Raw genomic sequence first — 23,004 nt, 5'->3', positions numbered from 1 at the left:
AAGTCCAGTCTTGTGGGTAAAAGTGTGAGCCTGGCCTGAGACATCTTTGGGACTGGATCCAGGTTCCATAACATTCTGGCTGTGTGATATTTGGCAAGATACTTCTCTCTGGGCCCATGTTTGCTTCTGCAAAATAGGCCTTTCAGAGTCTTCAACCTGCAGGGACATTTGATAAGACCATGTATAGTTCCTAGCACCGTGTGGGAAATGTGGGAATTCTTCAATAAAGGTTAAGAGTTTACTACTATTCGTTCAACTTTTTGTGAGTAGATAAGTTCAGACCTGCAATAAAACTCACCCCAGTACAGAGCTTTAACCTTCCTAATCAAAACCACATTCAGTCAGCAAATATTTATTGATTCCCCAAGTCCCAACTATGTGCCAGGCATCGTTCTAGGGGCTGGGGAGACAGGGGTCCAAGACAAGGTCTTTGCCTTCACGGACAAATTTATATTCTGGTTTTGGGAGAGACAGTTACAAAATAAACAACAAAAGTATTCTTTAGTGTTAAGTGCTAAGTAGGGAATTCAAATATGCTAAAGTGATGGATGGCGACAGCCTGGCTCTTCTGGGTCTTGAGTGGCCAGGCAAAGTCTCTCGAAAGAGGTGAGTTTGAACTGGGTTCTGAAAGACAAGATGGAGCCAGTCATGCAAAAATCAAAATCAGGGTGAACTGTTCAGGCAAGAGGAACAGCCAGTGCAAAGGCCCTGAGGTGGGAACAGGCTTGCCCTTTTGGAGGGGTAGAGAAGAGGTTAGTGTGTCTAGAATGTGGCAGTTAAGGGCAAGAGTACCCTGAGATGAAGTTAGACAAATAGGCAGGGGCAACTTACCTAGGGCCCTGCTGAGGCCTTCAGCTTTGATTCCACATGGGATGGGAAGTCATCTACCTGTTCAGAGCAGATTGATAAGGTGTTCAGTCTTATTGAGGGTAGAAAAAACTTCATTCCAAGGTCTGCCCCAGAGACCAGACTAGCACAACAACCGAAACACACAACCACCGAAACGTTTTGGGAATCTCCTATGTGTTAAAAAATTGAATATGTATGGTGTTTTCTATTGCAATTTCTGAAAGAGAAACATATTTCATAAAAAGAAAATTGGAACCAACAGAATCCCCGAGGCTTATCTGTATTTCTGCCAAACACTTAAAATGACTCTAAAAGGATCTTCCCAACACAGTAGCATCTAGGGTGGGGCTCAGTAACTTCTGGCTGGGGAGTCAAAGATAGTATTTCGACATTTCTGTATAACGTGGGAAACTCTTGTGAATAAAAACTTCTTTTTAACGGTGCCAGATATTTTTGAGAAGCAGATTAATGCTATGGACTTTCTGCCCTGAAAACTCTCTGCTTAGGATGAAGAAAGGAGGAATTATGATACCTCTTGCTTTCATCTCATTGCCCACGTTGCAGGAGTGGTTCCTGCCCTCATGGCCACCTCCACCATTGCCACAGACTCCTAGACCTTGTGGGATGGAGTAGAAGCCTCCCCATTTGGGAATCCTAAGAGCTGGTCCATACAGCTTGACTGTTCACCGCCAGGAGCCCAATTTGTGAGAAAGGTTGAAATGGACTCCAGGAGCTAATGTCTGCTCCCTGGGGACATAAGGGGGCTTCGAGGACACACCCTCTCCATCGCTCAGGGCAGGAGTCTTCAATCGCTTTTTCTGAATCCAGAGGCCTTTGAGCAGACATCAGATGAGAAGCTACCAGCCCTCAGAAAAATGCATGGGGCAGCCCATACTTATAGTTATGGGCAGGGAGTTCACAGCACAGATTAGAGGGTGGAGAATAATTTGGGGTTTTAGGGAATTTTCTCTGCAATCACCCTTGATGTGGAAATTGATAGGTTGAGCCCCCCCAAATGATAAGTGGTTTGCCAAAGCAACAGAGTAAGGCCAATACTTTCCACTTTTCTGCATGATGTGAATTCAGAGCACAGGCTCCTGTATGAGACAGCCAGGGTTCAAATCCAACCTCCACCCCTATCTTGTCCTGGGACCAGGACTGCTGCACTAACCTCCAAGGTTGTGTCGATAGCAACAGAATAGCACCAGTGGGACAGTTAAGAACAGAACTGGGCCCATAACAGTTGCTAAATAAATTCTATTGATATTTTGCAATGAGGAAAAGTAGGCTCTGAGAAGTGAAGTTATTTTGATGAGGACCCAGGAAAAGCATGATTAGAACGAGGGCCTGTCCATCTCCAAGGCCAGTGAGTGCTGTCTCCCCTAGACTAGTATTTTTCAAACCGCAAGTAGTGCCCCATTAGTGGGTCTGAAAATCAGTTCAGCAGGGTCTCGACACTGAAAAAAAAATTAAAAGTCAGAGTGCATCACACATAAAGGTAATACTATTTTGTGACACTTGTTTCATTGTACTGTAAGTACACATGTGTACTTAAAAGAGTTTGAAAGCCATTACTTTTGACTACTAGTGTCCCAAGGAGTTTATACACAAAGGCACAGGAGATTTTAGTGAGATAATCCATCCTGTGCCCTAGGAGAGGCATGGATTTGAGTCAGCCATGAAGACCTGGATGTAGAGGAATGGGCTGTGAGCTGTTCAGCACAGTGGAGGAAAGAAAGGCCACAGTAACCTTGAGTCTAGATTAGAGTGGAAGGGTTAATTCTTGAAACATATTCTCCAAGGGCCTGTTCTGTGCCAGGGCTTTGCTGGGCAGTGTTAGGTATGTCCCATCCCTCAAAAGTGATGACTAAGACAGTCCTGGTCTTTTTCCTCTTGGAGCTCTCTGTGCGGTTAAGGAGACAGACCCTTTACCAGACGGTAGGACTCTAAAATGGTCAGGACAGAGGTGCGAGTGGCATTGGTTAGAGTTAACAACACAGTGATGGGGCAAGACCACGAATTTGGAATAGGAATACAGAGCGGCGAGTTCCAAGATGGAAACCTATTAGCAAAGGGCTAGTTCCAGCTTTAGGTTTACCTATGTGGAAACTAAGGCCTACCCCTGAGCAAAACTTGCTGGAGACACTCTCACAGACCTAGGTGGACCTAGGATTCCTCAACCCCCAGCCAGGCCTTCTGGAAGAGGTATGCATTAACCAATGCATACTTGCTAAGCTGTGTGGCATACCGGAACCCAAACTCATAAGCTAACAAGCCCCAACCAACCTGTTTGACAGAACGGACTGGGAGCCAGATGTCTCACATCTGTCTAGCACAGCAGCTAATAGATGGGCCAGGATGTGTGCAAAACTCTTTTCTTACGGGGTCATTTTAAGGACTTCCTGGGCCCAAGTTACCCTATAAAAAAGTTATATCCCATATGGAATTGCAATGTAGAATGAGCAGATAAGAATATTGTGGAGTCATAGAATGTCTAATTGATATAATATTGATAATTATCTAACTGACAATTCGGTTTACATAAAGTAGTCCAATAGTTCGGTAATACAAGTATGACTGTTTCCAATTAGTAGATGATACTGAGGCACAAAAAAACGGTCAAGCCTCTGGCCACTCATTAGCAAGGAAATACAAAGCTGGTTTTCTGCGGTTTCAGAGCCCGAGCTCAACCATGAGGGACATACTTAATGAGAACAACTCTTCACCTCCGCTCCAGGGCTCTTTAAGAGACTCGGAACCGGGTAGGAAAAGCGAGAGCCAAGCTAAAAGAGATCAAAGCGTATGTAAATAAGCACTATGGGCTGCTGGGAAATCGCACCGCGGCTAGCCTCTAGCGAAAGCGGGCGTCAGTCAGTCCTACTGCGCGTGCGCACTCCTCTCTCTCTTCTTTCCGTCCGGCGCCTCCGCGAGGCACATCCCTAACCCACATCGGCCCAAACTTGCCTGCTGTGCGCAGGCGCCCTGCTCTGAGTCCACCGCCTCCCTTCCCCTGCGCTTGCGCTCTAGCGCTCTCAGCGTCCAGCTCTTGCTCGTTTACGTCAGTTCCTGTTTGTGGCGGGAGGAGGCGGTATTTCCGGCCAGAGAGTGGGAGGGGGCGGTAAGCGGGGGCTGGGGGGAGGGGGCGGGGGGGCCGCGCCGCGCGAGCCGTTGGGCCTGGCTCGGAGAAGGCGTAGCCGCTGCCGCCGCCGCCACCGCAGCCAGGAAACACAAGAGCGGGACCAAGCGCAGCGTGGCGATGGGTGGGAGTAGAGCCCCGCCGGAGAGGCTGGGCGGCCGCCGGTGACAGGTGAGTGCGCCAGCGCGTGTCCCAGAGCGCCCCCCGCCCCTTGGTGGCCGCGTTCGGACCCCCCGCAGTGCCGCGTTGGGCCGTACCACCAGTGCCCGCCGGACGGGGACCGCCGTCCTCGAGCCCCCCCTTCCGGGACCGAGTGGGGGTGGCTGCGCGGGGGTGGTAGTTCTAGTCCTGAGGGGCTGGGGGCGGGGGCGGCGGGCTGTACCACTGAAGTGGCGGGGGGGCTCCCAAAGTGCGAGGACCCAACCACTGAAGGGCTGGGGGTGCGGACCCCAGCATGCGCGGGCAGGGAGCTGAACCCGTGGGGTGTGAAGGGAGAGCGCGCTTGGTGGGCGAACGCTAAGCCATTGAGGTGGCGCGTCTTACCAAGTGTAGGGGGCTGTACCTATTCGGGGCCGTGAGAGCAGTTCCTATAACGCGTTGCGAGGTGAGGGGGGGCGCTTCTGGGGAGGGAGCCGTACCAAGTGTGGCCGGGGTAGCGCTGTCTGGGTTATACCACTGAGGTGCTGGGGGGAGCCATCCTTAAAACGTAGAGAGCGCTACATCAAAGGAGGACTGTGAAGTTTATCATTTTTGAGGGATGGGACAGGCCAAAGCGGGTATTTAGGGGGAGTATTTTGGGAGGGCTGTAATGCGAGTGATGAGGAGGGGCTTCTGCCTCCTGTGTTTGTTGGGTGGGGCTTGGGATTTACACTGAGCTGGAGGATCATGCTTTATTGAATTTAATGACTTTGGGGGAACTGGATGGATACTGGACTGCTGTCTATGCCAGAACCCTTTCATATTATTACACCCTGTTTTAAGGTTTGTGGACACCTCTGTGGCAAGTTCTTTCTTTACTTGGGGAGGGGGAGATACCGTAGAAGCCACTGTTAGAAGTTTTTTGAGCTTTCTGTTCCATTTAGGGTTAAGGGTAGTGAGCTTGGGTTTAAGGAGCTGTACTCTTGGTCCTGCTTATTAAGATGTGGGAGGAAGGAGTGTTTGGAGGGGCACCTCTCTCCCAGAGCAAGGTGGCTGGGACAGCTTGATCCTTGGGATTCTGAAGACCCCCTTTCTCTGGTTTGGAGGCCTCTTGGGCTTAGTAGGAGGCTTGAACTGGAATAATTAGGTCCTCCATGGGCTGCCATTCAACCTTGTCCCCTCTTCCCCTCCCAGAGAAGCCCAGGGTGTTCAGTCCCAGTTTAATGGGACCTGACCTTGATTGCTGGTGGGTGTGAAGGGGCCAGCCACCACCCACCGCAGGCCTCTTCGTTCTTGAGGCTGTTTATGTCTCCCTGGATAGCAGTCCAGCTGCCCATCATGTTTATGCTCCGCACCAGGTGATAACAGTTGGCCTTACCATTGGGCGGCAGAGAGGCTGATCACTGTTTTCCCAGCTGTTCCTTTTTGCATAGGCCAAGGGGACTTGGTGGGGGGGGGGGGCGGTGCCCCAGACTTGGGACCACCAGATTCCCACAGATCTGGTTTCTCACTGTGGCCTCTGGGTGGGTTCTTGGGGCAGCCAGCCCCCAGACTCGAGGCCACTGCCCCTACACTCCAGGCCAGCTCGTGACCTTGGCTTGCCCAGTAACCTTTGCCTTGGGTCTGGAGTTCCCGGAGGGCTGGCTGCAGTCCATGATTGACCCAGCTAACAGGGGCTGGTGATGTGGTCAGAAGGGGACAGATGGTCACTTCTGGTCCACAGCATTAGCTTCCAAGCTGACTGGCTTCCATGGGTTGTGCTTCCTGGAAGTAAAGGTCCCTGAGTCTCTGTAAGGCCCTGGTGACTAGATTTTTTCTCCACTAGGGGTTTGTTCCTCTGATCTTCTACCAGTTTTAGAGGGTTTACTTGATGGGGTTAACAGCAGCAATAAAAACAATAATCATGAGATTGACGGCTGGCATTTACTGAGTGCATTCTTTGTGCCACACACTGTTCAGAATGATTCACATAGATTAACTCGCTGAATGCTTACATCCCAGACTGTAGGTATTGTTGTCATGATCTGTTTTAGAAGGGGAAACTGAGGCAGAGAGGCAAATCATTTCCGGAGCTAGTGACTAGCCAGTGTTTATTGAACAGTCACCATATATTAGGAATGTGACAGGCTTTTCACACACATGACCTTATTTAAATCTCAGAACACCTCTATGGGGTAGGTATGATCGTGCCCATTTTATAGGCCTCTACGAGGCAAAGAGAAGTGTGCTACCAGTTTTACAGATGTGGAAACAGACATATGCCATGATGTAGAGCGGTTTGCCCCAGGTCTCACACCCAGAGGTGTTGGAGCTGAGATGTGAACCCCTGGCCCCGTTTGTCCTCAGAGTGAACATCTTGTCAGTGAGTAAGTGGTTTATTCGCACCCAGGAGTGGTGTTTCTGTCCATTTTGCAGTCAGAAATTGGGTCTCAGAGGAGAATTGCCTTGCCCTAGGTCTGTGAGACCTAGACGGCCAGGCTGGGGTTTGAATGCATGCCAGCTTGTCCCTGGTGTCATGTGCTCCTGGCTCACTGAGTCCCAAGCTAGAGTGGGTTTCTGGCACCTTGAAGCCCCTGTCCTGGACCCTGCCAGCCGCACCCGTGGGCCTTTCCTTTCCATCATCCCTAGAGCCTAGGGCTGCTGTGAGCACATCTGCCTGCCACCCCGCCCAGCAGTTCTGGGTTTGCTGATGAAACTTGGTCCATTTTCAGAGTCGAGCCAGGGCATCTGTGAACCTGGGATGGAGTGTGTGCTGGGAACCAGGAGAAGACAGTAAGAGCGGTATGGCAGGTGGTTACATGGCTACCAGGGGACCGACGTTAGAGGTCCCTGCACGAAGATGGGGTAGTGGATGTGCATGCATGTTCTGGCACTTTCACATCTGGCTGTGTGACCTTGGGCCACAGTGTTCATCTCTGTAAAGGGCTCAGAATGCACCCACTTTGGGCTTTTGTGGGGATCGTTTGAGTTAATTTATGAGAAGCTTCTCGAATGGTGCCTGGCACTTTGTAAATGCTCAGTCAGCAGTCCCAAGGGCATCCACCCCCCACCCCCAGACCTCTTGGGTGTCCTGGTTTCCAGCTGCCCTGCCCAGCCCAGCATCCAGGAATCTGATGTCCTGGTGTCTGTAACCTGGAAAAGGCCTCTGTAAAGAGCTGCATTGAAGTGATTCAGAGTACGGGGTTCAAATCTAGCCCTTCCACTTGCTGGCTGTGTCACCTGGAGCAGGTTCCTCAACCCTTCTGAGCCCAGGTCGTCATCTGTGTCATGGTCTGATGATGATTCTCCTGGATATTTTGTTGTGTCAAATGGGTTAATTTGTGGAAGCATTTATAACTGCGCAGGTGTAACAGTGAGCCTACGGTAAACATTGCCTGCTTTCCCCTGTATTTAAGAAGAGTACTTGACACATGGTGAGCCATAGGATATCATAACAATTATAATTCTTACTATTTTTGCTAGAATTTTGAAGGCCTTTTCCAGGTTACAGGTTGCACCCTAATACCAAAAGAGTACAGGGCTGAAATTAGCATCTCCATTCTCTAAATGAGGGTTAAGAGTGGGAGGGACATAAAATCAAATAAAAACTGGCAAATGCAGCACCCAGGTACCTTCCCTCTCCCACACAGTGTTGCCTAGAGACTCTCTTAGGTAAAAATTCCAGCTCCTTTCCACATTTCACCTTCTGCTAAACCCTCTTCCTATACATGTTTTTATTGAATTTCCAACACAGCCCCCAGGAGTGGTGGGAATGGCCTTGATCCAGGTGAGGGACAGACCTTTTGAAGGCAGCGAGGCGGAAGGATGGGAAGAGAGAGTTGGAGAAGTGCTCGTGGTGGAGTCAAGGCCAGGCTGCGTGGGGCCTGGTCAGGAAGCTTGGATTTGATCCTAAAGGCTTTTCAGGGCTGGGAAAAGGTTTTTGTTCATCCACCACCTTTTACTGAGCACCTACCATGTACCTGGTATTGCTGTAGCTTCTGTGGATACTGGGGTGCATTTGACAAGGACCCTACCCCTGTGGAGCTGAGGGAGACAAGCCCTAAACTGGGTGAATGAATGAGGGGCAAGTTAAAAGGCGGGCTGAGGCAATGAATTAAAATAAGGTGTGACTGGTGCTTTTTTAATTTTTTAATTTTTAGTTTATTTTTTTTTTGGGGGGGGGGAGCGGTGCTATTTTAGCTGGGCTGTCAGGAAGGTCTCTGAGCTGATCACTGTTTGACAAGGAGATATGAGAAGAAACAGCCTTGGGGTGTGGGGGGACCACAGTACAAAGGTCACAGGGAGGTTGGTGCAGGGGCAGGGTGAAAGGGCGTCAAGGGGAGTCCAGGCCTGGACCACTCAGAGCCGTGCAGCCTACCCTGAGGAGCGGCTGGGACAGACGTAGGGTTTTAGCGGGTGCCTTTTTGCCATAAGAAAGGTTCTCAGGCTTCTGTGTGGGGCGGGGGTAAATTTTAGAGCTGGTCAGGGAGTTTCACATGCTTCCCACTTCCCTCTTGTGTAGAATCACTGCCTTAGAAACGGCGAAAGCCTGATGGTCGCCTCCCTCCTCTGTGGTTTTCACACCGTGTTCCCCAGGGCCCATGGCTGTTCCATTTAAGGACAGATGAGGGGAGGCTCAGTGGGCTGATTTGCTGCCCACTCCTCCCCAACCCACATAGCTGAGCTAATATCAAGTAACACTCAAAGCAACAGTAATTCCAGGTAAAAACGCTACTTGATGATTCTACTCTTCCCTTAGCTCGCGTATCCGAAGGCCTGTGCCATTCCCGGCACTGCTCTAGAACTTGAAAGATCGGCCATTGAGGGGCTACCTCCTGGTGGAGACGGGTGCCCAGCAAACAAGTTTGTGACTTGATGTCATGACCTATGTTAGGAAAGCAGAGAGAACAGGGGTCAGGGGGAAGTGTGGGGATAATTAGTATGTTTTAGTTGGGATGAAAAGGGAGGGCCTCCTGGAGGAGGTGATGTGTAGCTAGGGACTTCAGTGTGGTGAAGGAGCCATGGGAGGACTTGGGTGAAGACCCCTCAGACCGAAGAGGAATCACCTTTGATTTCCACCTCGCAGTGGTGAGAACTCAGGTCTGGAGAACCTCAGTAATCTCTGCCGGGTCCCCCAACCTGGCAGTGTTGGGGCTAGGCTCGGACCAGAGTCCCTGAGCCCAGGAGGACACTTAGTAGTCATATGTGAGGGTGGCTTCTGATCCTGCACAGTGAGCAGGAGTCTGGCTCATTTTCCCAGGCCTGTTTTGGGGTGTCTTCCCCGCAGGAGTGGAGCCCCTCGGAGCAAACCTCCTCGGGTCTCCAGAATTCCCTTGGATTGGGAGGCTGGAAAGGACCATCCTTTGCAGTTGATCTCCAGATCTCTGGGGGACCCGGGGACACCCCTTCTGGGCCCCTTCAACTTTCAAGAGCTCTCAGCAGAAGGCTTTCAGCCACCAGGCCTCTGGGCTGCATGGTGGGGTGGTTCCGTGGCAGCCTCTTCTGGACAACCAGCCAAGCAGCTAGAGGCCCAGCTAGGGGAGCCGGCCCTGGGAGCAGGACCAGGAGGGAGGGAGCGGGTGTGGGAGAGGCAGCGGGGTGGGATCTCAGCCTGGCCCCCTTGGGGGCAGGACCCACTGCCAACTCAGCACCCACAACTGGGCCCAGCTTTGCTGGGATAGTGGAACGGGGCGGCAAGCTGGGGCTGGCTGAGGGGAGACTACATGTCAGAAGTCCCCGCAGGAAGTTCCTTGAGTCCAGCTGTTCTACCCAGGAAGTTCGTCTACAGATGTCGTTTCTAAGGGTGAGGCCAGAAATTCAAGCCTGTCTTGGTTTGCTACCTCTTGGGCCCTTTCAGAGCCGCCTGGGGTGACTGCCACTCCCTTGACCCCCTCCCCAGCCCTTCTCAGCCTTTTCAGGTCGTCTTCATCTGGTGGGTCATTTCAAAGTGGTCTGGGCTGAGGACAGCTGGCCTGGATGTGAACCCCACTTCTGGCTCCTCCCATGGTTTCATGGTTTCCGGGGAACCCTGGGGACCTTATTTCATCTCTCCGAGGACCTTATTTCATCTCTCCGAGGTGTATTTTGCTCAGCCGAAATGGGAACATCTCTACAGAGTGGGGCCGTGGGAGAGAATCGGGGAGCTGCCGTGTAGAGAGTGCTTGGCCCAGATCCTCCACCGTTGCTGCTGCTGGGAGTGTCAGGCTGAGTACCCGAGAGCAACGAGGGGCCCCTGGATGCAGCCATCATGGTCTTGCTGGTTGGCAGAGTGGGTTTGGAGCCTTGGGAGTGGGTGACAGGCCAGTTAATTGAGGCTCCCACTGGGGAGGTTTCTGGTCTGAAAAATTAATCACACCTGTTGCTGAGCCCCTGCTTGGCTAGGCACATCTTTGAGCACTTCTTTGCATCTTAGCTCAGTCGCATGGAAGCCTGCAGGGTGGGTAGTAGTCACCCCCATTTTGTAGATAGGAAACTGAGGTGCAGAAAGCTGCGCAGAATGCCCGCGTTGTTTTTATCAGCCAGCAGAGCGGCTGGTCTGTGCCTGGAGCAGCCATAGGGTTTTACATGAGGCTCCCGCTGGTCCTTGCTGTGGCCCTGGAGCTCAGCAAAGCTACTCTCCCCGTTTCACGGATGAGGACAAGGAGGCCGAGGAGGTAATTGGATTTGCCCTAAGCATTAGTAGGTGGCAGACATGAAATTTGAATCCAGCTCTATCTGGAGTCGAGTCTGCTTTTTTAAGATTGGCTCTTCTGCCTCTGACCAATGTCAGGGCCACTGGTTCTCATTACTGTTCTGATGATCTTTCTGCTTTCTCTTCTAGACAAAGCTGGCACAGAGTAGGCCTCAGTTGTCCCAGAAATGGCGGGATTAGCTCCATTCGATGCCTGCTTGGGAGATGGAGTATGGCTGCCTCTCTCCACCCCTAATGCCCGTGGAGCTCCATCTTTGGCCAGCCCCTCTCTTTCCCAGAGCCAGGGGGAAGGGAAGAGGGTGGGAGGCACGCTCCTACTCTGCTCCTTGGGGTCTTGGTTCCTGAATGGCCTCTGCTGTTATTCTTGGCTGTTTTGGGTCATTTGTGTATTCCACTCTTTCACCAAAATAATTTATTGAGTAACTGCTACGTGCCGTATATAGTTCTGGAAGCCAGGGAGCGGCATGCAGTCCAGTGAGGGAGCCAGAGAAATAGGGGGTGCCCTACTGAATGCTCAGTGTGGCTGAAGAATGGAGCAGAAAGCTAGCCAGCCTTGAGGGGAGGGGCCTTGGGAAAGATTCCCCAGGTGAGAAGTGAGGCCTGAGGCTGTGAATTTGAAAGCCTAGAAGAGTGAGCCAGGCGAGGGTACAGCACAGGAAAGGCCCTGAGGTAGGAGGTACCTTGATGTGGTGACACTGTGGCCCAAGGGGGGGTGAGAGGAGTGTGGCAGGGCCCAGGTCCGACAGATATGTGTGGGGTCCCTTAGGGCTGTGCTTCTCAAAATTGGTGTCCAAAGACCTGGGGAGCGGTGGTGGCAGGTGCTGAGCTTGTGTTTTGGGGTAATATCTACAAGTTGTCTACTTTTTTTTAGCTGTGTGTTTTCATTTAGATGATATTTTCAGAAAGTTAATATAGGCATGTCATGAATCATCGTGATGATTCCTTTAACCGACTGGTGACAGTGTTCACGTAGCTGTCACTTCCATAGCTCTGACTGCGAAGCTCAGGTGGACCCTTGACTTTGGAGTTGGGCTTTGTGTAGGTGCTGCCTGCCTTCAAGAGTGCTCGCCTCATTCCCAGCTGTGTGTGAAGCACGTCTCACTGGGTTTCCCTATGACCCTTGGTCGGTAGGGAAAAAGTGTCTTTTGAAATAACATAAACATATGCTTAGTCGGGTTGGTATAAAGATCACATTTCATAGACAAGGATGCTGAAATTTCAGAGAAGCGACCTGTGCAGTCTGGAAGTGGCCGTCAGGATGTAAGTTGGCCAGGATCCTGGGCATGCGTTCGCGCCTCCGAGCGCTGTTCCAGCCTTCTGGGCTGAGCAGCTTCTGGGCTGAGTCAGGGGCTGCGGCTTTGTGTGGGGGATGAGAGGGTGGGGTGGGGGGGGGGCCTTCGGGCCTGTGAGCGTCATGGCACTTACCTTACCCCGTCCCCTCCTCCTGCGCTCTGGCTCTTGCTGCTTCCTTAGCAGAGGTTCCGTGGAGCTGTACCTCCAGTCTGCTAGCCTCTAGCCATGTGTGGCCATTTGAATTTTAAATAATTAAAATCAGACAAAACTAAAAATTCAGTTCTTTAGCTGTACTAGGCACAGTAGTCACATTTCCATCATTACAGACAGTTCTGTTGGCTAGATCAGCTGTCTTCTGTACTCGCCCATCATCTTGGGCACATGATTTGTTCTCTCTCGGTCTCAGTTTCCTCTTCTGAAGAATGGGGACAGTAGCAGCAGCTGCCTTGCAGGGCTGCTGTGAGGGTTGGTATTAACCCAGACCAGGCACGTTGTGAGCACTCAGGAAATGCTAGCCGTGGATAGGACCCTGCCTGTTTGCTCCCAGGTATCCTAGGGATAAAATGAGATGGGACTCAGGCCATCAGGCCCTGCTTCAGAGCTCCCGGCCGGGGAGGCAGTGGTGAGGATGTGCAGCAGAGCCTGGGAGGGAGGGACGCCGCAGGGCGACTGGAGGGGCCCTGGTGTGCGCACATGCTTGTGTGTGTCAGGGGGCAGCCCAGGTCTGCAGGGTGTTAGGGAGGGCGAGGGCGGGCTGGCCAGGGTGGAGGCTGGAGGGGGCCTGGTCTCTTAGAGCAAGGGTAAATGGAGGTAGAAGAGGCTCAGGGATAGGACGGCACGATCCAGTCTTCTCATCGCTGCCCTAGCTGCCTCACCTTGAACACTCACTCACTGAATCCTTTCCAGTCTCAGTTTCCCCATCTGTGAAGTGTGGGTCTTCATAGTCCCCAAGTGAGCCAGGTGGTGGGAGTGTCAGACTTGCGCATAGGGCTTCTTCCGGGGACAACTCCCAGAGAAGAAGCCTGTGGTACAGGCCTCGCTTCCCTCGGGCCAGGGGATTCTATATGCTGCCTCCGCCTCAAACCGACAGTTCTCCATCTCTCTACAAGAAACAGCCACAGCTTTACAGTGGCCTCACAGGCCCTGCCCAGCCTGGTTTCCAGCTTCCTCTGTAGTCGCGTACGCATTGCTCCCCCCACCACCTCCTGACTGACTGTGTCTCTCACACAGGCCACACCTTGGCACTGCCTTCCGCCAGGTCTCCACATGGCTGCCTAGTCTTTTCAGGTTTCTGTGTGGATTTCATCCTCTCAGTGAGCCCTTCTCACCCTCTACAAAAGCAAACCCTTCTCCCCTTCCTAGCGCCTAGCCTCCATGGCATTTGTTAGCTCCTGATGTCCTGTTATAATTTGCTTATTTATTTATTTATTTTAATGTCTGATCTCCCCCCCACCCCACGTACACCTTTTCATAAGCTTCCCCAGGGCAGGGAGTTCGTTTTGGTCACTGCCGCCTCCCTGGTGACCAGAGCATGGGTGCCCTATCTGTGGAATGAATGAATGCAGGGTTCTTTGTTTCACCTTCACTTGGTAGAACTCTGAGCTTAAAAGCTGTGGTTTGCCACCCTCACCTTGGATCAATGAAAGCTCTGGGCCTGGCCCAGTGCTGGGTGGGGCTGGGGTACAGTGGGGATCAGGACAGACCCTGTCCCAGCCTGTGGAGCTCCCAGGCCGGCGGGGGAGACACCCAGATGATTGTGCAAGTGAGCACGGTGGAGGTGAGTGCTGCGGGGGCACAGGAGGGCTCAGCTCTGAGGGTCTGTGACTTGTTGTGCGGCAAGGGGCCGTCAGAGCAGGCTTCGCTGAGGATTTAGCAGGTGAAGGTGGGTGAGTAGTATGCCAGCTTGGGGGACTAGCATGTGCAAAGGCCCTGGGGTGAGAGAGCAAGGAGTGTTCAGGGGACCGAGAGAAGGAGAAAGTGTGTTCAGGGGAAGGTCAGGGCAAGCATGTTGACCTATGGGGCCGGAGAACAGGCAGAGGCCCCCTCAGATGGGCCTGTGTAGCCTCACGACCTTGGACGTGATCCCTGAGCAGGGGAAGGATAGGTTCAGAGCTGCGTTGGGACGGTCCCTCTGGCCTTGGCATGGTGCTTTCAGTGTATGCAGACCCGACAGCCACGCAGCCTCAAATGTTGGACATGAGTTCTGTGGGTGCTGTAAGGCCCCAGGTGGCTGGGTGAGGGGGAATGTGGTGGGGGGCGGCAGGGAAGACGAGGAAATCTGCTGTGGTATTCCTGTCTCAGTAGCTTTGGCAGCCCGCCCACACCTTCAGCCTGCTTCCAGTCCTGCCTGCTGCTCCCAGGAGACGGATGGGGCACTGGAGAGGACGGTGGCATTTAAGAGGAAAAACGTGTCTTTCATGCCACCTTTTTACTAAGGCGATTGGATGGGTAAAAATTCACGTGTTACAGAGGATGTGATGTAGGAAGTCAAGGTCATCATGTCCGCATCCGCCACAGTGGTACCTGACAGGTGTTGAGAAGCTGCCGTATCAGGCTGTGTCTGAAGGACTTGATGTGGATCGACTCATTTAATCCTCACGACAGCGCTGGCGCTATGTAGCGTACATTATCTCTAACATCTGGATGAAGAAACTGAGGTGAAGAAAGGGGAAGTGATTTGCTCAAGGTCACACAGCAAGCAGCAGAGCCGAGGTTGAAACGCCTCTGGTTTCTGAGGCCACCTTGGCTTCTGTGCTTATTAGTCTGCCTGTTTGCTCTTCAGCACAGTTCCTTTTGTGCAGATGACAATTGAACTTAGACCTCTTTGTACCTTCCAGTCTGTGATACTATGCTCTGTAAGATCCATTGTTGATCGTACAACTGCTTTTCTGGAAAGGATGCTTTTGATGGAATTTGTATGTGAATAGTGAGATGGATGTCAATCTCAGAAACATCTGCATGTGAAAAAACTAGCATATCAGAATTGAGGTGACGTGGTGTGTACATGTTTGTTTCAGAAAAGGGATCAGACTGGATGTCCGTGAGCACTGGGCACTAATGGTCAGCGTCAGCCTTTCGAGGCTGGTTCTTGTGCGTAGCGTGGCTGCATTGTGTGCAGCTGGGTGGACCTGCATCGAAGGCCGGGTGCTGTGCCGAGCCCTGCCCATCCATAAGCCCGCGACAGAGGCACTGCCATCAGCCCAATTGGACAGAGGAAACAGACATGGAGAGGCTGTGAAGTCGGGCACCAGGGACCTGAGTCCAGGTCTGCCTAACTCCAAGGCCATGCAGTGCAGCATGGTGGGGGAGCCAGGCCGCCTGGGGTCCCATCCCAGCTCCGTTATTCCTGATAGGTGAAGGGGGCAAGCCGTTTCACTTCTGTCACTTAGTTTCTACATTAAACCAATGGAGGTAATATAATGAATAGTCAAAGGCCTGGCACTAGGGTTTCTGTGAGGGTGGAATTTGCATGTACAGAGCACGTGGGTGCACCTGGGCTGTGGGAGGTGCCGTGCAGGTATTCCCTCTGTTTAGTGCCATCATGATATTGACCATTATTGCAATGTCGGACCCTGTCGTGGGCGTTAGGTTGTGCCAGCAAGAATACCCTCATCATAGCAGTTCTCAACCATGAGTGGCTTGCCCCAAGAGACATTTGGTGATGTCCGATGGTCCCACCCTGGGGGAGGGTGCGCTGTTGGCTTTAGCAAGTGGAGACGGGCGGGGGTGGGGCTGCTGCACACCGCCCTGCCTGCTGTGCATGAAGCAGCTCCCACAAGTGGAGAAACCCCTCTGTGCACTGACACAAGCATTTTCTGCGGAAGTTCCTCCAGGGACAGTGCGTTTTTCACATGTTCAGTGTTGCTAAAATGCCGTCACAAAAGTCACAAACCAAGGGAGCCCTTCGCAGAGCCGCAGGTGGTGAATGGGGGTCGCTCCCCTCTGTCCGCCCCACGCCCCTTTCCTCTCAGATTCACCGACAGATGCTGCTTGTTGAACGACAGGTTCCTGTGGTCTTTAAACTGATCTCCCGAGCCAGTCTCTCTCTGGGCACTGTAGGTGAGGCGCAGATTAGGGGGCAGGTGACCGAGGCTCCTTGTGGAGCACAGTGCCAGGATGGGCCCCCACCCCACTGTTCTAGCTCTAGAAGATGCAGAGCCTCTGCTTCCCTTCTGCTGCCTTCGGTCATCTGTGCCGTCTGGCATGGAAACCAGGTCAGGGAGAGGGGACGAGGCAAGGGAAGGCATGTAGCTTATTTTGAGCCTTTTCCTGGCACAGGGCTTCACTTGGTACGCATTCACTTCACAAATGTTTTTAAGTGCCCGCTCTGTGCCCAGCCAGCCCCGCGCAAGGCTTTGCAATGCAGCAACACCCAGGACAGGCCAGAGCCCCTGCCCCTGCCGTTCTGACATCACAGTGGGGCCGAGAAACAGGTAAATATGAACAGTCACATCAGTGGTACGTGCTTGTGGAGAAAAATAAAGGGTAAGTGGGGGTAGGGTGGGTGCACTTTTGCTTAGGGAGGTTAAAAAGTCTCAAAGTGATGTGTGAAGCAGAGACAGAGGAAAATGGGGAGTGCCCTGCGGATGCTTGGAGCAGAGCCCCTGCCTGAGGGGCAGCGTGTGCCCGGCCCGAGGTCGGGGTGCGCTGGCCTGTCGGGGCAGCCGCAGCAGGAGGCACCACCCACGTGGAGTGTGTGCAGAGACATAACAGGGCGATGGCAGAGACCTCGCAGGGCCCTGGGGCTCCTGTCAAGGGCCTCGGCTTTCATTCTGGGTTGTTAGGTGGTCGCTAACTGAAGGGTGTGAGCAGAGGAGGGATGGGCTCTGACTCAGGTGGTCACAGGGTCCCAGACTGTAGAAGGGGTGAGGACAGATGCATTAGAGCTCAGCTAGGCCCTACAGCCCTCCTGAGTGGCAGGAAGCACACGACTTATTTTGCAGATGAGGAAACAGGTTTGGAAGGACCCTTCCCAAGGCTGCCAGCGGAGGCACAGCCATCCTCCTGTGTCGTCCTGAACATTGCCTCACGCGGATCTCACTCCAGCGCAGTGAGATATACAGCTTCTGAAGGAGCTGGTTTGGAAACCACTAAGAAATAGATCAAAATAAAAATGTCTTAAAGAAATTTTAAAATCATTTATTATAGAGTGTTTGATCCTTAACGATAGAGTAAGTCAGTGATACCCATGTATTCAGTGATACTCTAAAAAATAAACCCTCACCAGTGCAGGCAGAGTCCCCTTTGGGACCCTGTCTAGTCACCCCCTCCTGCTCAGAGCTGACCCTTGTGCCAATGGAATTCAGCCCCATGCAGCTCTCTGTGCAGAGTTAACCATGCCCCCCACACTGATGGGGCTGCAGGTGTGCCACCTGCTCTCCTGGGGTGCGTGTGCCTTCTCCAGCAGGACCGTTGTATAGGTGGGAGCACTGTGGTGCACAGAGGATGTCACCTGCCCATGGCCACACAGCCTAAAGGCAACGGAGCCCGGGTTGAAATTCTAACTCCCTAGATCTTGGACTCCTCTTCCTCACTCACTGTGACCTGGTCTCCTGAGGAGTAGGGCCCAGGCAGCCAGTCTTGCGGAGGCAGGAGGCCCGATTATGGCTCCCCTGTATCTTCCGGACACCCAACCCGGGTTTTTTTTACAGTTATTTCATTTGTCACAAAATATATTTGTTATAAAAAATGTGTTATATTTGTTATAAAATGAAGACTACCAAATAACTATAAAGCAAAGCCTGGTGTGATCACCACGGAACATTGTCAACTCCCAGAAACACTGCGCGCCCACCCCCCACTCCATTACTCCCAAATCTACCCGCTCTCGTAACATTTGGATATTTGCTATCTTGATTTTCTGCACAGTTTACAAAGGAGAAAGGCAGCCCTAAACAAACATGTTGCCTGTTCAGAACTTGCTACGACTGGACACTTACTGGATGTGCTTTGTGTCCGGCTTCTATCAGTCAGCGTCACGCTCTTATACTTCATCCCTGATGTATGCGTCAGTAGGCCGTTGGTCCTTTCTAGTGCCAAGTAGTGTTCTGCTGTATGAATTTACGTGTTTGTTTAGCCATCCTCCAGTGGGTGGACACCTGGTCTGTTTCCAGTTTGGGAGTTAGTGTGATTATTGCTGCTGTGAACATTCTAGTACATGTCTCGGTAAGCAGATACACTTGTTTCTGTTGGGGTCGAGGACTTACTGGGCAATGGTGTAGGCATATATTGAATTTTAGTTCTCACTGCCAAACAGTTTTTCTTGGTGGTTGAACATTTGATACTCCCACCAGTAGTGATTCCTTTACATCCTTGTCAACACTTGGCGTTGTCAGTTTTTAAAATTTTAGCCCTCGTGGTGAGTCGTCTTAATTTGCATTTCCCGGACTGCTGGTCAGCTTAGTTTGCTAGAGCATGGTGCTAATTTGCCTGTAGCCAGTGGGATTGCTTGTGTTCCTTGGTTGTGTGGGGGTCTTCTTCTGTGAGGTGCCTTTGCTCTTTTTACCTTGCTTCTTCCCACGTGGCTCACTTCTAGTTGACAGCTGCAGCTCTGGCCTAGGTCCTCAGCAGACTCAGGCCTGGGGCTCCCTAGGAAGCAGCGAGTGGGGATGGGGTCGTGCCAGGTACTCCTTGCCATGGGGTGTGCTGCCTGCAGCCTCGTGGCCGGAGCAGACCCCTGCATTCAGACACTGGCCTCCTGAGGCTGTCTCTGTCCTCCTGCCTGGGCCGCCTCCATTGGCAGCTCCCCAGGGAGCAGGCCGTCCTCTTGGCTGGGGTGCCTGATATTTCATCACTGCAGGACTGCGTCACGAACACCTCAGCTGAGGCGCCACCCTCAGTGGGAGGACGGGGCAGGATCCAGACAGGACACAGGGGATCTTTCAGTTCCTCCCTCTGCCCTTGCCCAAGCTGCTGCTGGCTTCTTAGTCGCTGAAATGAGAATGTAAAAAGTGGCTGTGGGGTGCAGAGCAGCGGCCAGGGCTTCCACCACTGCCCAGCGTGGAGACCCAAGGTAAATGCTTCCCCTCTCCGAGCCTCTGCCCTACCTGGGCATGGTCTTTGCCCCTCTGGTGGGGAGGTCGGGAGCATTCAGAGAGACTGCAGGGGAGCACCAGCGCCCCGCTCAAGGCCACCCAGCTGGCAGTGGCTCTTGGACTCTGCAACCCTGACCACTGTCGGCCACATCTGGCTGCCTTCACCTCATTCTGATCATTGCAGCCATGTGTTCCGGTGTTCGCTGGGGGCCAGGCAGCAGGCTGAACCTCTGCACACAGTGGGTGCTTTAGTGCTGCTGAATCATGGAGGCTTCTCAAGGTGAACTCGCCAGGCCGGGAGGGGAGGGGAAGGGAGAGCTGAGATCAGACGCCAGGCCCTGTCCTTTACCTCCACATCCACCCTGCCTTTGGACTCCGGGTCCATCCCAGGCCTTTGGGAACTATTCCAAACAGCTCATACCGGGGAAAGTGCGGTGTTGGCCCACGTCGGGGAGGGATTCCCTAAGTCTCCACAGCAGCTGCCAGCTCCTACGTGTTCTCCTGCCCACCTGACCTGGCTCCTGGCCCTGTAGCCACAGCCACATGGGCCCCTTGGCAGTTCTCTGCACTCTCCAAGCTCCTTTTTCCCTCAGGCACTTTGCACTTGCTATTCCCTTGCCTGGAATTCCTTTCCCGGCATGTCAGTGGGGTTCACTCCCTGCTCACATGTTCCCCATACACATGGCTAACACAGCTCCATTTTCTGCCTTCATTTCTTTGCTTCATTTTCCTTCTCAGTGCCTCTCTACCACCCGACATTGTTACTGTGTGTATTGGTGCCTTGTTTGCTTCCCCCACTGGAGTGTGAGCTTTCTGAAGGCAGGGGCTATGTCTTAGTGACGCCCTGTCTCTGGCACCCAGGGTAGTGTCTGGAGCTTAGGACATACTCAAAACACCGGTGACATGACTAGATTCTAGAAGCATTTCCATGGCCGTGTCTGGTTCTGGGCTTGGGGGTCTATTGAGGAAATTTGGATTCATTCATTGTGTACCCAGCAGATACCCAGATGTTGTGCTGGTCCACTGTGTTAGCATTGATAGGCGTGGGGAGACTGGCTGAGGAAGTGCACAGAGAGCCCCCAGTGAAGCCTCTGAGGTCAGCAAGGCTTCCTTTCCTGGAGGAGGCATTGGTTCAGCTGAGACCTCAAGGAGCGAGAACTCACAAAGGTATGGGGGACGGAGGTCAGAGGTAAGGGCCTAAGTGACAGAAGCGGGACAGAAAGTGGGGACTGAGGGAGGAGGGACTAGAGGGGTGGGTAGTGCCAGGTGTAATCATTGTCACGGTCATTAGCCTTTACCGAGGGCTTTCTAGATGCCTCCTGGTTCCTAGAAAGGGAGGGACAGGGCCAGATTTAGATGGAGTAGAGGGGCTGAGAGCAGAGGCTGGGAGCCCAGGGAGCAGCGGGGTGGCAGGGACGGAGGGGTAGGTGGAGGGCGTGGGAGAGGTGGTCAGAAAGCTGGGTGGATGGGCACCGCGGACCACCCGGGCCAGCAGGGGTGGGAGGCGGTGGCTACGGCCAGTGAAGCCAGGTCCTGCAAGTCCTTGAATCCCAAGCTGAGGAGCTTGGCTCTTGTCCGAGGCCAGTGGGAAGCTGTGGAAGGATTTTGAGTAGGGGAAGGACAAGATCAGGTTTGAAGGTCCCCCTGGCTGCTGAATGGGGGGCAGGTTGAAGGGGGTCATCCAGGGAGGAGGTGGGGGGGATCCTGCTGGGGGAGAACAGGACTGGACCTGAGCCGGGCCCACGGAGGGCGGGATGGAGAGACTGGTCACATTAGAGACTGCAGTACAGACTGGTGGGAGAGTCAGGGTTGAGGAGCTGGCAGTCATGGGTATTTGGGGCAGTGGGGTGCAAGCCTCTTGGGGTGCTGGTCATGCCTGCTGGTGGGGAGCCCAGCCCCTCTTGCTGTTCTGGCTCTGTCTGCCTTTGCAGCTTGGAGTGCGGAACGAGGTTTCTGAGCCGCTCTTTACTTCCTTGTCCCTGTCCATCTTGTCTTTCCCCTGCTTCCTCCCACTTACCTCCTTCCCTCTGCCCAGTCGGGCAGCCTGCCACTGTCACATGCCAGGCAGTAGTGTGTCCGGCCCACCAGCTCCCCTGGGGCACAAGAGAAAGCTGATGCCCGTGGTGTCCCCGGAGCCAGCTGCCATTTCTCTGGGGGCCACCGTAGCTCCTGACCTGCTGTCCGCAAATAACCCCCGGCCAGGAAAGGCGAAAGACGCCTTGGGCTCCATGGCCCCTGTCCAGGCCTGCGGCTCTAGGTAAGGGCCCAGCTGGCGGCTACCTCCCGCCCTTCTCCCTGGGAACCTGAGACAGAAGCAGCGGCCTCGGCGTCTGTCAGTCTGTCAGCTGCTGGTCCCTGAGGACAGAAGTGGAGATCTGGGGAAAGGGACCAGGGCCTTGGTCGAGCCCCCAGGACTGGCTTCTAGGCCTGAGACAAGTGCCTACGCAGTAGGTTGCTTTCTTGTTCAGGATCCTGGGTGCTTGAGTTCTGACTTTCCTTGGTTATTTGGCAGGGGCAAGGAGGGACCTGAGGCTGAAGGAGTGACATGGGGTGGCCTAGTGCAGAGGGATGAGGGTACTTGGCTTGCTAAAGGTGGCAAATTGGTGGTTCCCTGGTTTGGAAAGGAGAGTCAGTATGAGAGTGTGAGAGAGTGTATGTGAGAGAGAGTGATTGTGTATGTGTGTTGGGGGTGGCAGGGAGATGCTGGTGGCTTTGAGCACTCCCTCAGGTGCTCAGGGCTGTGTGATTCATCCTAGGTTACCTCAGCGTTGGGGCATGGGAGTGACGCTGGGGGTGGGGCCACAGCTCCCTTGCCACTATCCCAGCCTGGAGTGAGTGTGTGGAGGGCCGCCTCTACTCTGTGAGGTTGTCCTGAGCACGGCCTGGCCTACTCATAGGTCAGGGAGCTCTGCTCCCTCCTGAGTCAGGCTCTGAGGGCAGGGCTGTGTCCCTTCCCCGCAGATTGGGGTCCCTGGGGCCCTGGGGGCAAGGCTCTTCCCACCTTCACAGGCTCCATCCTGTGCAAGACAAACAGAGCGGCCAGAGGGGTCTCAGAGCCTGGCGTCCTGCGGGAAGGGACTGGGGCTGAGTCTCTTTCCCACTCTCATGATCTCCTCTCTTGTCTTGCAGACTGTGCTCTGTCCACCGTGCCTCCTGCATGTCCTGCTGCCCTGAGTTGTCCCGAGCTAGGTGACAGCGTGTCACGCTGCCACCATGAACGAGGTGTCTGTCATCAAAGAAGGCTGGCTTCACAAGCGTGGTAAGGGGCTGCTTTTGCCTGCAGGATTGTGTATCTCTCCCGTGTACGTACGTATGTACATGCGCGCGCGCAAATGCACACTCCCCCGCCCCCCGACAGCTGCTGTCCTGAGAGGCAGAGATGCAGGGTCTTCACAGCCCCAGGGGCCAGCATCTGAGCCTCGCCTGCCTCACCCAGGCCATAGCTTCTTACAGGCCAGCTTCATTGAACCCATCAGCAGTAATCTGGGCGAGGGAGCTGTGGCTCCGCCCGTGGCCAAGTCCCCAGGCCTGCCTGGACACCCTGCGTGAGCCCACAGGCCAGGCCTCGAGTTCTGCGTCTGCATCTGTGATCTCACTGAGCCCCAGTTTATAGATGAAGTTGAGGCTCAGAGAGGGAAAGTCATTTAACTGAAGTACCACACTGAGGTCAACATTCATTGATTCAGCAAATACTCAGTGAGTATGTGTGGTGTGTCAGGCTATTCCGGACTCTGGGGACAATGAGATGCACTTACGGATTTTACATTCCATCGCGAGGTGGGGACAAACAGTAAACAAATAAGTAGACAAGTGCTGTTGTGAAAAGTAGGAACTTGGGGGTGGCTAGAGAGGAATCAGGGGAAGCCACTCTGAGGAAGTGCCAG

General features: G+C 53.4%; 1 protein-coding gene and 1 long non-coding RNA gene across 5 annotated transcripts in view; one reads left to right on the top strand and one right to left on the bottom strand.

Moving 5' to 3' along the window:
• Positions 1-311: 311 nt before the first annotated feature.
• On the bottom strand, positions 312-4,614 carry LOC107521785. Its single transcript, XR_001599645.2, has 3 exons — positions 4,529-4,614; positions 832-888; positions 312-624 (listed from the first exon to the last, which is right to left on the bottom strand). It is a non-coding gene; the product is annotated as an uncharacterized LOC107521785 (long non-coding RNA).
• AKT2 (AKT serine/threonine kinase 2) overlaps positions 3,995-23,004 on the top strand; it is a 45,738-nt gene continuing 26,728 nt past the window's right edge. For 2 of the 4 annotated variants that reach the window (XM_036231650.1, XM_016166784.2), the window contains exons 1-2: positions 3,995-4,156; positions 22,250-22,379. In XM_036231650.1, coding sequence (XP_036087543.1) covers positions 22,334-22,379 — 46 coding nt within the window. In that variant the 5' untranslated portion in view covers positions 3,995-4,156; positions 22,250-22,333. Of the gene's footprint in view, positions 4,157-19,074; positions 19,099-19,323; positions 19,401-20,119; positions 20,288-22,249; positions 22,380-23,004 lie in introns of those variants that run through there. The other 2 variants (XM_016166785.2, XM_016166787.2) reach the window with 2 other exon arrangements.

This window comes from Rousettus aegyptiacus, unplaced genomic scaffold (genome assembly GCF_014176215.1).
Source record: "Rousettus aegyptiacus isolate mRouAeg1 unplaced genomic scaffold, mRouAeg1.p scaffold_m13_p_14, whole genome shotgun sequence".
Classification (NCBI taxonomy): domain Eukaryota; kingdom Metazoa; phylum Chordata; class Mammalia; order Chiroptera; family Pteropodidae; genus Rousettus; species Rousettus aegyptiacus.
Note: the sequence above shows the minus strand (reverse complement) of the source record. Positions and strands in the feature narration are given on the sequence as shown.